This window comes from Bubalus bubalis, chromosome 13 (assembly GCF_019923935.1).
Source record: "Bubalus bubalis isolate 160015118507 breed Murrah chromosome 13, NDDB_SH_1, whole genome shotgun sequence".
NCBI classification, from domain to species: Eukaryota; Metazoa; Chordata; class Mammalia; order Artiodactyla; family Bovidae; genus Bubalus; species Bubalus bubalis.
In genome coordinates this window covers 36,901,798-36,916,122 of record NC_059169.1, presented here as the reverse complement: position 1 = coordinate 36,916,122, position 14,325 = coordinate 36,901,798, and the positions used below count along the sequence as shown (strand labels likewise).

General features: G+C 40.0%; 1 protein-coding gene across 5 annotated transcripts in view; it reads left to right on the top strand.

Annotated features, from left to right (window-relative positions):
* Positions 1-14,325, top strand: part of SLAIN1 (SLAIN motif family member 1) — a 56,984-nt gene that overhangs the window by 30,040 nt on the left and 12,619 nt on the right. For 3 of the 5 annotated variants that reach the window (XM_044927191.2, XM_006076472.4, XM_044927190.2), the window contains 3 exons: positions 8,198-8,347; positions 9,587-9,736; positions 12,034-12,378. In XM_044927191.2, coding sequence (XP_044783126.2) covers positions 8,198-8,347; positions 9,587-9,736; positions 12,034-12,378 — 645 coding nt within the window. Of the gene's footprint in view, positions 1-6,337; positions 6,464-8,197; positions 8,348-9,586; positions 9,737-12,033; positions 12,379-14,325 lie in introns of those variants that run through there. The other 2 variants (XM_044927192.2, XM_025262712.3) reach the window with 2 other exon arrangements.

The following is a 14,325-nucleotide window of genomic DNA, read 5'->3' as shown; positions in this document are numbered from 1 at the left end:
CTCTGTCTGGGAAGCCCTGAGGGCTGCCTACCTGTTGTATAAAAGAATAAAATAGGAAGGATTGAGTGTGTGTTAATCTCTCCTTGCTTCCTTTTCCTCTGCTTTCTGGGACTCTATGGGAAAGAACATCATTATTTAAGAGTCAGAGATATGATTTAGGAGCCTGTGGTTTTGAAGAAATAGTATTTCTTAGAAAATGTGTCATTTGGGACATTTGTTTCCTCTGAGATAGTCTTTGGGTAAATAATTGAGAACTGTTGACCTATCCTGGTCAAACCATTGAAGGTTCAAGATTCACTACTTTGTTTGAGTTGGTAACAGCCGAGGAAAGATTAAGCCTGGGGACTCATTTAAATGAACTATAATGTAAAAAGCATACGCATCATTTTGAGAAGAGAGGCTAAACTGCCTAAGTATTAGGAAAAGTGGATCATTTCTGCATCTTCCTTTCTTCCACCCAGCTTCCAGGACATTTTCCCTCAGAATTTAATAAAATGTCTTTGCCTCAACTTGCTGTCACTTTTCTGTCAGTTCAGTCGCTCAGTTGTGTCCGACTCTTTGCGACTCCATGAATTGCAGCACACCAGGCCTCCCTGTCCATCACCAACTCCTGGAGTTCATTCAAACTCACGTCCATCAAGTCGGTGATGCCATCCAGCCATCTCATCCTCTGTCGTCCCCTTCTCCTCCTGCCCCCAATCCCTCCCAGCATCAGTCTTTTCCAATGAGTCAACTCTTCGCATGAGGTGGCCAAAGTACTGGAGTTTCAGCTTTAGCATCAGTCCTTCCAAAGAACACCCAGGACTGATCTCCTTTAGAATGGACTGGTTGGATCTCCTTGCAGTCCAAGGGACTCTCCAGGAGTCTTCTCCCACACCACAGTTCAAAAGCATCAATTCTTCGGCGCTCAGCTTTCTTCACAGTCCAACTCTCCTTTTCTGTAGTCTTCCTTAAAAAAATGTTCTGTGGTTTGTGAATACATGCTGCAGACTTCTGTCACACTTGCCACAGCCCTGCCTGTTACCCTCCTACGATCACACCTTCTCTTCCAACTAGAACACAGGAACACAAGAATGCTACACAGATTTGCTCCAGGTCTGAGAACTAGCAGCTGGCAGAATGGAGACTGGAACTCTGGTGTCCAGTGTCTTTCAGTCTTGTGTGTCTTTACTACAGCATGTTAGGAAAAAATGACAGTGAAGAAGCATGCTATCGGCCATTATTGTTATATCTCAACCTCTGACATACCCTTGCAATAGAATATTAATCCTATGTATTTATAAGAGGAAATATTAAAAAACTGGTATGTGTATTATTAGTCCAAGGGTTGGCAAATTATGGCCATATCTGGCCTCCTACCTGTTTTTGTATGGCCTCTTTCACATTTTAAAATGGTTGAAAAAAATTAAAAACAGTATTTCATGACCCATATTTTCTATTAAATTCAGCTCTTGGTATATAGAAAGTTTTGTTGGTGCATAGCCATAGTCACTCATGTGTGTTTTGTCTATGGCTAACTTCATGCCATGATGGTAGAGTGGGCAGAGTTGAGTGGTTGCAGCACAGACCTAATGGTGGCAAAGCCTGAAATGTTTACTGCCTGGCCCTTTACAGAAAATGTTTGCCAGTTCTTGTGTTGGCCTGTTGCTGTGGTCTCTGACTTTTGTTGGCATTGAACACAGCCATGTAGCCCTTCCAGACTGCCATCTAACTCCTCTTACTAAGATCGTACCCTGGATCTCTCAAATTCCCTAGTGGCAAATAACCTTCAGTCACTAGAGTTTTTATTTTTTCCCTTACTATATATAACAAGTGGTCACTCTGACATTTCTATGGATAATACAACCACCACAGTTCAACTGTCTTAACCCAATAGGACATAAATGCTCTTTAGAGAATCATGAAGAGGACACTTGCTAATGTCATGTGTTCTATTTAGGATTGCCTATTGAGATTAGTTTTCTTCCAGAGAGATGCTGTCTAGACTCGCCTACATGATAGCTTATACTTGTCCCAAGTCATTACCACTTCACAGATTCTTTATTCCAGCCTCTGCCTTCTCAGCATGTTTGTTGCCTTTTAATTTACAGATAAGAGGCCACAAAACCCACCTTCATCTCCTGCCTCCTCTGCTGGTTCTCCCTTTCCCACACTTAAATGCTCCTTCCTTAAGCCTCTTCTCTTTTCCTTGCTTACAGTCTCATCGGGTGCTTTCGTTCATGCCTGTGGCTTCACCTAACAGTTACTTGTTGATGTCCTCTGGTCTCTCTGTCTCTAGCCCTCTCTCCTGAATTCTGACTCTACTGGGCACCAGCATGTAGGCATGTCCTTGAATTCAGTTCATTTTTTCTTAAGCATGCTTGTCTCATCTCCCCCATTTTAGTGGATGACATCTGTGTCTTAGAATCCGTGATGTTGGCCTTGCCTGCCTTCTTTCCTCTGCTGCCTGTATTTATTGAGTCACCAGGTATCTCCACTTCAGCTTAGGTGTCACTTAACACGTTCTCACCTTGTGTTCTGCTAATACTTAATTTGGTGCCTTGTGAGGTCTCTACCAGCTCCGCTGTGAAGCCTCCTAACCAGTCTCCCAGTCATCAGTCTCTATCCAATTAGTGCATCATCTGTATGGCTGTTTATGCCATCATAAAATAGCATAGCTGGTCATGATTTTCTCCTTTACAAAGTCAAAACACTAATTAAATATTAAAGCCAATACTGTATACTAGCAGTCGCCAACCTTTTTGGAACCAGGGACAAGTTTCCTGGAAGACAATTTTTCCACAGACTGGAAGTGGGGGGGCTGGTTTCAGTTTGATTCAAGTGCCTTACCTTTATTGTGCGCTTTATTTCTGTAGTTACTACATCAGTTCTGCCTCAGATCACCAGGCATTCGATCCCGGAGGCTGGGGAACCCTGCTGCCTGTGACAGGACATAAACGGATCCTCCCAGCGTCTCTCGCCCTGATTCTTCTCCACATTCCCTTTGCTTCTGTCCTAACATTGGCCATCCCCTGAATATGCATCTCTTGTTCATGTCTCTGTGGCTTTGCATGTGTGATGCAGTTGAGCAGTTACTGGGAAGCACTCTTATAGTTCTTCAGCCGGTCTCAAGATGGACTGACATGTCTCGACTCACCTTTGTCTTCAAAGATACAGTAAATTGTAGTTATAATAGGTTTAAGAAAGTTGGCAGAATCATTTAGATGTGAAAGTAGGAATGGTAGAATGGTTTGAAACAGGGGAATATTAGTAAAGCTGCCAAGATTTTAGCCACATTCAACGTTTATGTGTTGGACATTGTATTAGGTACTCAACTGGCTCTGTCTATAATGAGGGGAAAGTGTGAAAATGATGGTTTCCACAGTATAGTGTTGCTTTATTTTGAACTTTTTTAGGTTGATGCATACTGTCCTTTTGAGGATTATCACTAGGATTTTCACATTAGATCAGTTATTCTTTTTATGTGAATTAAGCCATGCTGAATTCTTAGATTTTGATTATATGCATGGATATATATATGTGTGTGTGTGTGTGTGTATATATATATATATACAACAAAAATTCGAATATTTACAATGAGTCTAAGCAAAGATGATCAAGATACTGAGTGTCATTATTTCTGGAAATATTTTTGTTAGGAATATTTAGTGTGGAAAATTTTAAATATTTACATTCTTTTTTAAACCTCTCCCATTACCTATTCTTTATGATTTTTCTTGACATTATCACCACTGGAGCATTTATCAAATTGATTTTTGCAGAGGAAGTCATACTTTGCTTAATGATGTATAAAAAATAGCTTCACAGATAGAGTGTAATTTATTTTTTTAAGTTAGACAACTTTGAAGGTGTACATAAAATAACTTGACAGGCCATTAGACACTCAAACTAGCTTCTCTAGGAAGATGAGGGATCCATCCACAATTTAGTATTGCTACTTTGTCACATTTATTTCAATAGAAAATGCTTATTAGATAGAAGGTGGCAAAGTTGAAAGCTTCAGTTCAGTTCAGTTGCTCAGTCGTGTCTGACTCTTTGCGACCCCATGAATCACAGCACACCAGGCCTCCCTGTGCATCACCAACTCCTGGAGTTCACCCAGACTCATGTCCATCGAGTCAGTGATGCCATCCAGCCATCTCATCCTCTGTCGTCCTCTTCTCCTCCTGTCCCCAATCCCTCCCAGCATCAGAGTCTTTTTCCAGTGAGTCAACTCTTCGCATGAGATGGCCAAAGTACTGGAGTTTCAGCTTCAGCATCATTCCTTCCAAAGAAATCCCAGGGCTGATCTCCTTCAGAATGGACTGGTTGGATCTCCTTGCAGTCCAAGGGACTCTCAAGAGTCTTCTCCAACACCACAGTTCAAAAGCATCAATTCTTCGATGCTCAGCCTTCTTCACAGTCCAACTCTCACATCCATACATGACCACAGGAAAGACCATAGCCTTGACTAGACAAACCTTTGTTGGCAAAGTAATGTCTCTGCTTTTGAATATGCTATCTAGGTTGGTCATCACTTTTCTTCCAAGGAGTAAGCGTCTTTTAATTTCATGGCTGCAGTCACCATCTGTAGTGATTTTGGAGCCCCCAAAAATAAAGTCTTGACACTGTTTCCACTGTTTCCCCATCTATTTCCCATGAAGTGATGGGACCAGATGCCATGATTTTCATTTTCTGAATGTTGAGCTTTAAGCCAACTTTTTCACTCTCCACTTTCACTTTCATCAAGAGGCTTTTTAGTTCCTCTTCACTTTCTGCCATAAGGGTGGTGTCATCTGCATATCTGAGGTTATTGATATTTCTCCCGGATATCTTGATCCCAGCTTGTGCTTCTTCCAGCCCAGTGTTTCTCATGATGTACTCTGCATATAAGTTAAATAAGCAGGGTGACAATATACAGCCTTGATGTACTCCTTTTCCTATTTGGAACCAGTCTGTTGTTCCATGTCCAGTTCTAACTGTTGCCAATACCAATTGTATTCTTAACAAGAAAGCTTTAGAAACTCTTTAGATGTGGGCAGTGGGGTACAGGACAGGGGATAAGGGTACGAGTGAGATAATCTGTAGTACCTTCCAGATGTTGTATTTGGTGAAAGCCACTGCACTACTTGAGAAAGCAAGAGAGCAACACAGTTAAAGTGGTCAGTGACCGCCACAAGCCTGCTGGTGATGCTCAGAGCAAGCTGGCTGAGGGCGGCATGGGTGGCTGGAAGTTGGTGAAGGAATAGATGTGATGCTTTAGCAAGAGATGGCCAGGGTATTGATCAAGGAAGTGGCTGTAGGACCACACGGTGCAGACAGAAAAGTGTTCTGGTGGAAAGTTGAACTTAGGTATTTAGGGATGAACGACTTGCCAAGTCAAGACTTGCCAAAAAAGTCTGTTTAATCCAAGTTGAAGAAGCCCTTTACTTAAAACTCTGGAGTAGGAAGATAGGAATATTAGCTGTTTAGAAGTTTATCACTCATTTTGGCCTTCATCAAAAAATTGTCTTGCTCCTTTCTTCAGTTCAGTCACTCAGTCATGTCTGACTCGTTGCGACCCCATGAACTGCAGCACGCCAGGCTTCCCTGTCCATCACCAAATCCCAGAGCTTGCTCAAACTCATGTCCATTGAGTTGGTGATGCTATCCAACCATCTCATCATCTGTCATCTCCTTCTCCTTCTGCCTTCAATCTTTCCCAGCATCAGGGTCTTTTCCAATGAGTCAGTTCTTTGCATCAGGTGGCCAAAGTGTTGGAGCTTTTAGGACTTATTTCCTTTAGGATTGACTGGTTTGATCTCCTTGCGGTCCAAGGGACCCTCAAGAGTCTTCTCCAAAATCACAGTTCAAAAGCATCAGTCCTTGGACACTCGGGTTTTTTTATGGTCCAACTCTCATATCCATATGTAGATTCTTAGGGTCATTCTGATCATCATATTAAGCCTCTCAAATAATTTGACATCCTTATATGCAGAAAATCCATTAAATTAATTGGAAAAAGCAAAACTGCCTTGTGAAAAGTTCTTTTGTTTGTTTCTAATCTCTATGAAAATGCTTCCCGTTAAAGTTGTTCCAGTTCTTCAGCTACAGAGTGAAGAATAACTGGGATGCAGTGGCTTCCACTGTCCTCCCCTCTCCTCCTCCACCACAACCTGGGCACTAATACAACATCATTGTTTTGTTTGCTCGCCTCCGCAACAGTTCTCCTCCCTTTTCTTAAAATCCTCCATGCCGAGAGGACAATGCAGGGCTTTCTTTCTCGCAATAGATGCTAATTGTGTTCTTAGTTGGGATCTTGCTGTCATAGCCACAATCACTGTGCCATTATGCTGGGTGGCTGGGTCACAGAAGTCATTGTGCAGAGTAATGAATGCTGTTTAGTTGTGATGCGTTGTCGCCTGCATCTGTGGGTGAGAACACGCAGTCACTGTAATCTGGTGAGTGATCAGACTGGTGTGACAGAACATCATCTGTTAAGCAGGTGAGCAGTCACAAAGAGAAGTTGGGTGTTTCTTTTTTCTTTAGTATAGAATTGTTAATGAGCAACTTTGAAGGTATGAAACAAACTGCATAGTGGGTGTTGCATCTTAACTGCTATCTCTCAGTGTATCTGGGGCTCAGTTTACATATCTGGTGGTTTAGGGCAAGGAAAACCAGCTCTGTACATCTCTGCTCTGGGCAGGTTGGGAAGGACTCCTTAACCCCCAGAGAATTGCATGTTGGATAAGGGTCGTGACTGGTGTCAACCAGGAACGTGGCTTCCTGGCAGAGTCCAGTTCTTGAAAAGTGTGGATTCTGAAAACGGAATTGCTGAATGCAAATTCCTCAGCTAGTTCTTCCAACTACATAGGGAACAGGTACTTCTGTAGTTGTTCATATGGGATGTACTATTTCTCAATAATTCTTGCTGAAGTAACAGGAAGCATTTTCCTCTTGTAAATAACCTTGGTGATATTTTGCAAGGACCTCACCAGCCCTGGGATTGAAGCTCGTTAAGTTTCTTGCCTGCCCACAGCCCACAGCTTCTTCTTTTCCACCCCACTGCCCCCCATTTTTGAAAACTTTTCAGCTATTTGCTCATTAGCATCGCTCATTAAAAGTGTCCTGGGGAGTGCATTTCAGAGCAGTCCTTTTTATACATGTTTCTTCAAGTTTTGTCAGATTCCCAGCAAATATAACCAAGTTACTGCTTAAAGTGAAACTTAATTTAATTTATATTTTTTATGGAGAAGGGAAATATGTTAATTAGGACGTGTGAGATAATGTACAGTTAGATCACCTGCCCATGCAGGTACATTCCTCCTTGTTCCTTGCCTGTTCAGCTGCTAAGTTGTGTCCGACTCGTCGCGACCCCATGGACTGTAGCCCACCCAGCTTCTTTGTCCGTGAAGTTCCCCAGGCAAGAATACTGGAGTGGGTTGCCATTTCCTTTCTTCCGTATTTTATAGTATTAAATTAATAATATGTGTAATCCTACCTTTAAAAGTTACGTAAATAACATGTTCAGTGCAGAAAATTTGGAAAATATTTTTTTATGAAGAAAAAAATCCAACAGATTATCAATTATCTCTATGCCTGCTATCAAAAATAACTATCAGTAAGTTTTGGTGTATATACACGCTTGTGGTATTTTTATAGATCATTTTTCCATAAAATTTGTTTTGGCCTCAAGCCCATTCAGAAATGTGGTAGTCATTTTAAGTTTCTTCCATAATCCATGAACAAGTTTTCATAAAAATATTTATGTTAATATTAAATGGATTGAAAATAAACCTTAGGAAAAAACTATAGGACCATTAACAGTTAATATTAAAAGAACTGTTTCTGTAATTATAAAGATAAATTGCTTTGAGTTTTTCTTTTGACCTTAACATTTTATATTATTAAAACATTTAAGTTTTTTGTGCAGAAATAGAAAAACAGAAAACATTCATAATGAGGAAATTCAAGACAAATTTTCACTGTTACATAGACATACTGACTGTGATCAAGGTCCTTCTGATTGGTTTGTTCTTCATGGTGGTAGAAATAGGACCCTTATTCACAAATAGCCCATTTTTACATATTTTTCCCCAAGATAAATGAGAGGCAGTTAAGAGTGAAAAGTTGCTGTGTCTCTTCATTTTTTTTAACCTCTTCCCTTTCTCTCTCTGACCAGTCCACGTTTGCTTCTGTATGGCTAACTGCTGCTGTTTATTTTCTGCTTCTGTGACAGCCAGCCGATGGCGAAGTCTCTTCCCTTCAAATGTCTCACTGGCTTTTCCTTATAGTCCTGTGGCGAGACTCAGCCCTTATAGCAATGGCATTAATACTCCCAGCTTCTCTAAAACCTCAAATAAAGCAATACTAACACCTGAAAGAACAGGTAATATTTCAACTTCTTGATTAGCTGCTTACTTTGTGAATCGGTCACCAAACACAGCTTAAAAAATAATCCACCTTTCATTGCAAAGCTCGAGGGTAATTTTATCATGATGGGGAGTTTGCTGCATACCTACTTTGTTCGAAAAAGGCTAGCATTAATTTATACTTTAATATCATTAATCTGCTCTTCATTTTGTATAGCAGGCAGCTTTCCCTCCTTATCAAATGTGTATATTACATATATGTACTTCCAAATGTGCTTTTAAAATTAAATGTCGAACAAAATAGAGGTAATTTCATTATGGTTGAAGATGATAAGACTTTTATATCTTGTTTAAAAACTTTTTGATCACTTTTTAAGTCAGGGTTATATAGAAAGAATAGTCATAGTAGCTTTTTATGTGATGGCCGTCTCAACAGTTTCTTCATTGTTTGAGCACTGGTGTGATTCCATTCTTATAATTTTCTCTCTTGGGTCCTTTCTTCCTTGGTTGTCTTATCTCAAGTCACTACTTACTTTCATGAGTGACTTCTAGTCTCCTGTGGGGACTCTGTCATCACAGATAGAGTGGTCAAGGTTTATGAAGGTTTTGTGTGTGCTTTTGTGTGGACATGTGCCTTTTATGTATGATATTCTTATCCATGTATGGCACTGCTGTTTGCACCCGTTTAAAAAATGTACCAGATTAAAATTTATTTTAAAATATATAATCCATTATTACCAGCAACAGGCGTGTCTTATTATTAATTGGACGTGTACAGCATGTGCCTCTTAATGCCTGTAGGTATATAGTTAAGCTAATAGGATGCAGGTTTAGCATGATTGATTTTTCTTGTCTTATGGTGGTAAAAAATACACGTAACGTGAAATCTACTGAAATCTACCTTCTTGATAGTTTTTTGTAGTGTACAGCAGAGAGTGGTTTTTTGAACTATAAAAACTCAATTTGAAAAACAGAAAATGAGTGGTTTTGTGTATATGAATTACAAACACGTGAAAACATGCATATTGTCTTGCCATTGTCTTGTCACAGTGCTGGTCATTTTTTTTGGTGACTTATGAAAACAGGAAAAATACAGAGGAGTCTCTTTTTTTTTCTTTTTTTATATATCCATCGGCCACTCTGTGTCCTTTGATTGGAGAATGCCTTGATTTGCTGACTGTTGATGTATAAACTGTAAAGCACTTACAGATATCAGTTCTTTAGAGTTAATAACAAACGTGTTTCCTTGTTTTTAGGTTACACATCCAGGGGCTCCCCTCTCAGTCCCCAGTCATCCATAGACAGTGAGCTGAGTACTTCCGAGCTGGAAGATGATTCTATCTCCATGGGATACAAGTTACAGGACCTCACAGATGTTCAGATCATGGCTCGTCTGCAAGAAGAAAGTATGTTCCTCTTTTTAAACTAGAAAATGTCTTACACTAGAGGCTTCTACTTGAAATCTAAGATTTCAGGCATTTCTCCCCCAGGTAATGGGCAAACAGTTCTATTCTTTCTCTTATACCATCCTACTCTGGAGGTGGAGCAATTAATTAAGTGCTTCTCAGTCTCATGACCATTGTAAAATATTGAGATATACTCCAGCCAAAATACGTGGATGTAAAAACATTGCCAGTAGAGCCACTGTGGAAACAGTGTGCCAGTTTCTTAGAGTAACTGCCATTTCTATAAGGCCCAGCACATCGTATTCTTGGGCATTTATCCTAGAACGATGGAAACTTGTGTTCAAAAACACAAAAATATGTACATGAATGTTCATAGCAGCTTTATTTATAATAATAGCTAAAAACCAGAATGATCTCTGATGTCCTTCAATAATAAGTGGCCATCAAGCTGGGATACCTCCATACTGTGGAGTACTACTCAGCAAGAAGAAAGAAGAAAGTCTGATAGACATACCATCTTGGGTGTATCTCCAGGGAATTATGCTGAGTGAAAAAGATGCCCCAGTTTGCATACTGTATAATTCCCTTTAGATAACATTTTGGAATGACATTTTAGAAATGGATGGCATAATAGTGACTGTTGGGCTCAGGGACATGGGACATGATGTGGGCTCTCAGGAGGGAGGTGGGCATGGTTATAAGAGGGCAGCATGAGGGATTTGGGGAGCCTGTAGCAGTTTGGAGTGTGGTGGTAGTTATACCAGTCTACAGGTGATAAAATTGTATAGAATTTAATACGAACACATGTACATATATATAAATAATACTGGGAAAATCCGAATCAGATGGGTTTGTATAACTGCCAGTATTTTAGTTGTCCTTTTATGCTATGATTTTGCACAGTGATACCATCAAGGGAAAGTGGGCAAAGTGCACAAAAAATCTCTGTTATTCCCAAGAACTACATGTGAGTGTGCAGTTATCTTAATAAAAATTCAACTAAAAATGCCTTCTCAGATGCAAACTTTTTAATATATATAGAGTGGATAAAGAACAAGAACCTGCTGTATAGCAGAGGGAACTATCTCAGTATCCTGAGATGAGCCATAATGAAAAAGAATCACTTTGCCATGCAGTAGAAATTAACAAAACATTGTACGTTAACTATATTTCAATAAAAAACATACATTTCTTAAGATAGATAATTATGGAAGAGGAGATAATTAGAAATGGGACAGTTTAGAGGATAATTGGAAATGGTTGTGCAATAAAGTTACAGCAAGTAATCTGAGAGTGAACGACTTCCATGGTATTAATGGTATCAAAAAGCAAAAGAAGATGTAGATCACAGAACTGGGCTAAGCTTATTTTGGAGTTAGCTTCTCAGGCCAACATAAATAGAAATAGCCAAGTATCATTTGGGCAAAAACAGTTTCCTGCTTTTAGAATTGAGCAAGGCTGCTATGAGAAACACTATATTTCTTGTGCAGGATTAAATAAGATAACATTTTGAAAGGAAAAGTGATTATTTTATATTCTGTAACAGTAAACTGACAGTAACTCTTTCTAAAAAATAGGCAGCTGAGAGATGAGATGTCAGCCTCAGGAGTTAAGTAGTCAGGCACAGGCCACTTTAAAAAAGTTGTGAGTTGGCAGTGAGATAAATAAGTAGAGACTTGCAGGTTGACTGTTTTTAGATGACTGTCACTGAGGATGACCCCAGAAACTACTGAAGTTTTGAAGTGTCAGCATGCTTTGAAAAAGGTAATATTAGTAACAAAAAGAACAAGAGAAGTGACCTTGTTAGGAAAATATTGTGCCTTAGGTTTTGAACTTTCCTTTGACTTTGAAAGCTGGGGTGGGTAGCAGAAGGAGCGCCTACATGGGCAGAGAGTTGATTTTTTGAATTGTCTTAACTCACAGTTAACTGCTCCTAATGATGATGAATAGGTTTTCCTAAGCACCCTTCCTAAGCATCTCTCCAGATTTCATTAGGAATTGCTTAGGGATATTGACAGACACTGATTGATGAACTGGAGCCATGTATTTAATCATCCCTGGAATTAGGGCAGTTTTTTTTCCCCCTAAAACAGGATAGTCTAGTATTAGCTGTCTGTTTGGTAGGTAAATGTGTCTATTTTCTTGGGTTTTAATAAACTAAGAGCAAGACAGCGGGTCTCCATTTGAATCGTGCGCTTGGCATGAATTTTCCTGCAATATTTGATGAACTAGAACTCAATAATTAAGCCAAACTGAAATGCCTCCTAAGGTAATAGTATTTCCTGTTGTTCTTACAGGTCTCAGGCAAGACTATGCTTCTACTTCAGCATCTGTGTCGAGACACAGCTCCAGTGTGTCACTGAATTCAGGAAAAAAAGGGACATGTAGTGATCAAGAATATGATCGATTCAGCCTGGAGGACGAGGAGGAATTCGATCATTTGCCACCACCTCAGCCCCGTCTTCCAAGATGTTCCCCTTTCCAAAGAGGAATACCCCATTCACAGACTTTCTCCAGCATTCGGGAGTGTAGGAGGAGCCCCAGTTCCCAGTATTTTCCTTCAAATAATTACCAGCAGCAACAGTATTATTCACCTCAAATCCAGACTCCAGATCAGCAGCCAAATAGGACCAATGGAGGAGGTAGGTTGTATGCCATTTTGGTATCTGATATGCTTAGATCTTTCCTTTGTGGCCAAGAAATAGATTTTAAGGTCAGTGTAAATAATGGGTAAATGTTTCCAAGGTGAACTTAAGTACAGCCTCAAGGCCTTACCAGTTCAGTTGATGTACACTTAAGTCTCTGATTGATCTGCTTTTGATTACGTGTCTCAGACTTAGAGATTTACAGCTTCAAGAAAACCTCTGTGATGTAACAGATGGAGTCAGAAATGGGAAGCATCTTTACGTTGCGCCTGGTATAAGTATAGTGCGGCAGGGTTGTGGGAGTTGAGGGGCTCGTGGAAGAGCTTCATAGAGTTGGAGGCACAGAGCTGCACCCTCCCTTGTCTTTCTTGAAACCCCTCGTCTCTCCCCACCTGCCTTTGGCTCAGAGCGCTGGATGGTGAGCCTGGACGACGGTGCTTGGCGAGGCTGCTGCTCGTGCACGTGGAGACCTAGGGGATGCTGGGGTGTGCTTTCCCCTGACTTCTTGACATCTAGAGTTAGGTCTGCACAGCAGTGCGGATATGGAGGCTGAGGTTGTGTGTGGTAACAGCAAGGTGATGTGTCCTGATGTCAACACAGAGGGTTGGAATATATGTTATTCTCTTTTGTATTTTTTTTCTACCTCCCTCTTCATCATTTATCTTCCTTCCTCACTCCCAGGAGTTATAGATCATGACTGCCAAGAACTATATGGAGAATAATCATGTGATATTTTAGCCTGGTATGTTTTTACGATAATGATCAGTCCAACCCTCACACACAAATCCTGTAGCGTAAGGAGAAACAAGCCATATTTATAGACTTATATTTTTGAATTATTATATAGTACCATTTCTCACACCTGGGCCCAGAAATGATCATTTAAGCAAGTTATTTAAAAATGTTGCAAGGGCAGCAGATACAAATTGTACTAGTCATCACCTGCCAGCATGTACAAAGTTTTTACTTTATCTTCCTCTGTACTTGTAATTTTCATGCTAATTGAGAGATCATTTGAACATATTTAAGGTTTAATAGTTAGAACTTATCTCTGTTTAATACTTTCAGATTTCAAATCTAAAAGAAAACTGTGGTAGGTAAAGTGACTGCCACTGATGACCAATTTATTAAAGCTCATAATACCAAAGACAGTAACTACCGGATCATTAAAACTGCGGGAGAGAGCACCCAGAGTTGTTCCCATGAAGGGTTTTTTTTTTTTTTTTGTCACATCCTGCCTATCCAGTAGATGCTCCCTCTGCATCTTGATTAGTATTGTCAGTGGGATCATTTTTCCCCCTTAGAAAAGTGGTGTTAACTTACATTCAACACCATTATGAAAAGGACTAGGTTTACATAAACCTGTGTTACGATGGTTCCTATTAGGAAAATGGAAACATATCTCAGCCTGATGTCTGACTGTGGTAGTTTTATTTCTCTAAAAGGGCTGGTCTCTCCATGCAAAGGAAATGGAAGATAACAGCAGTTCTCTGGATTGAACGTCTGGCTGATCAACTTGGTGGCTGAGCACACAAGCTCTGAAGGCTGGCAGCCGCTGAGTTGCCAGTCCGGCCTACCACTTACACCTTTCCCTGTCTCCCATGTCTCTGAGTTTTCATTCATTTGGTTACAAAATGTAGACAAGTAACATCCCTTTCTTAGAAAACTCAGGTATCAAGTCATCTGATATACATTCTCCTTCACGTAACATGTAATCCTTTAACCTAAGTTTGTTATAAGGAATCAATGAAATGATGACCATTTCTCCTGAAACAAAAATTGCTGACAAAGTTAAAAGTGCTAAAAAGTAAAGGTTGTATGCTCATCTCCATTTTTTTTTAAACTTTTACTAATATGGCGCAGATATCTGAATCTTCATTTGTTACCACAGTATTATTTAAACAAAATTGTAGAATAAGAGTTGTAACTTGGAAGCTAATCTAT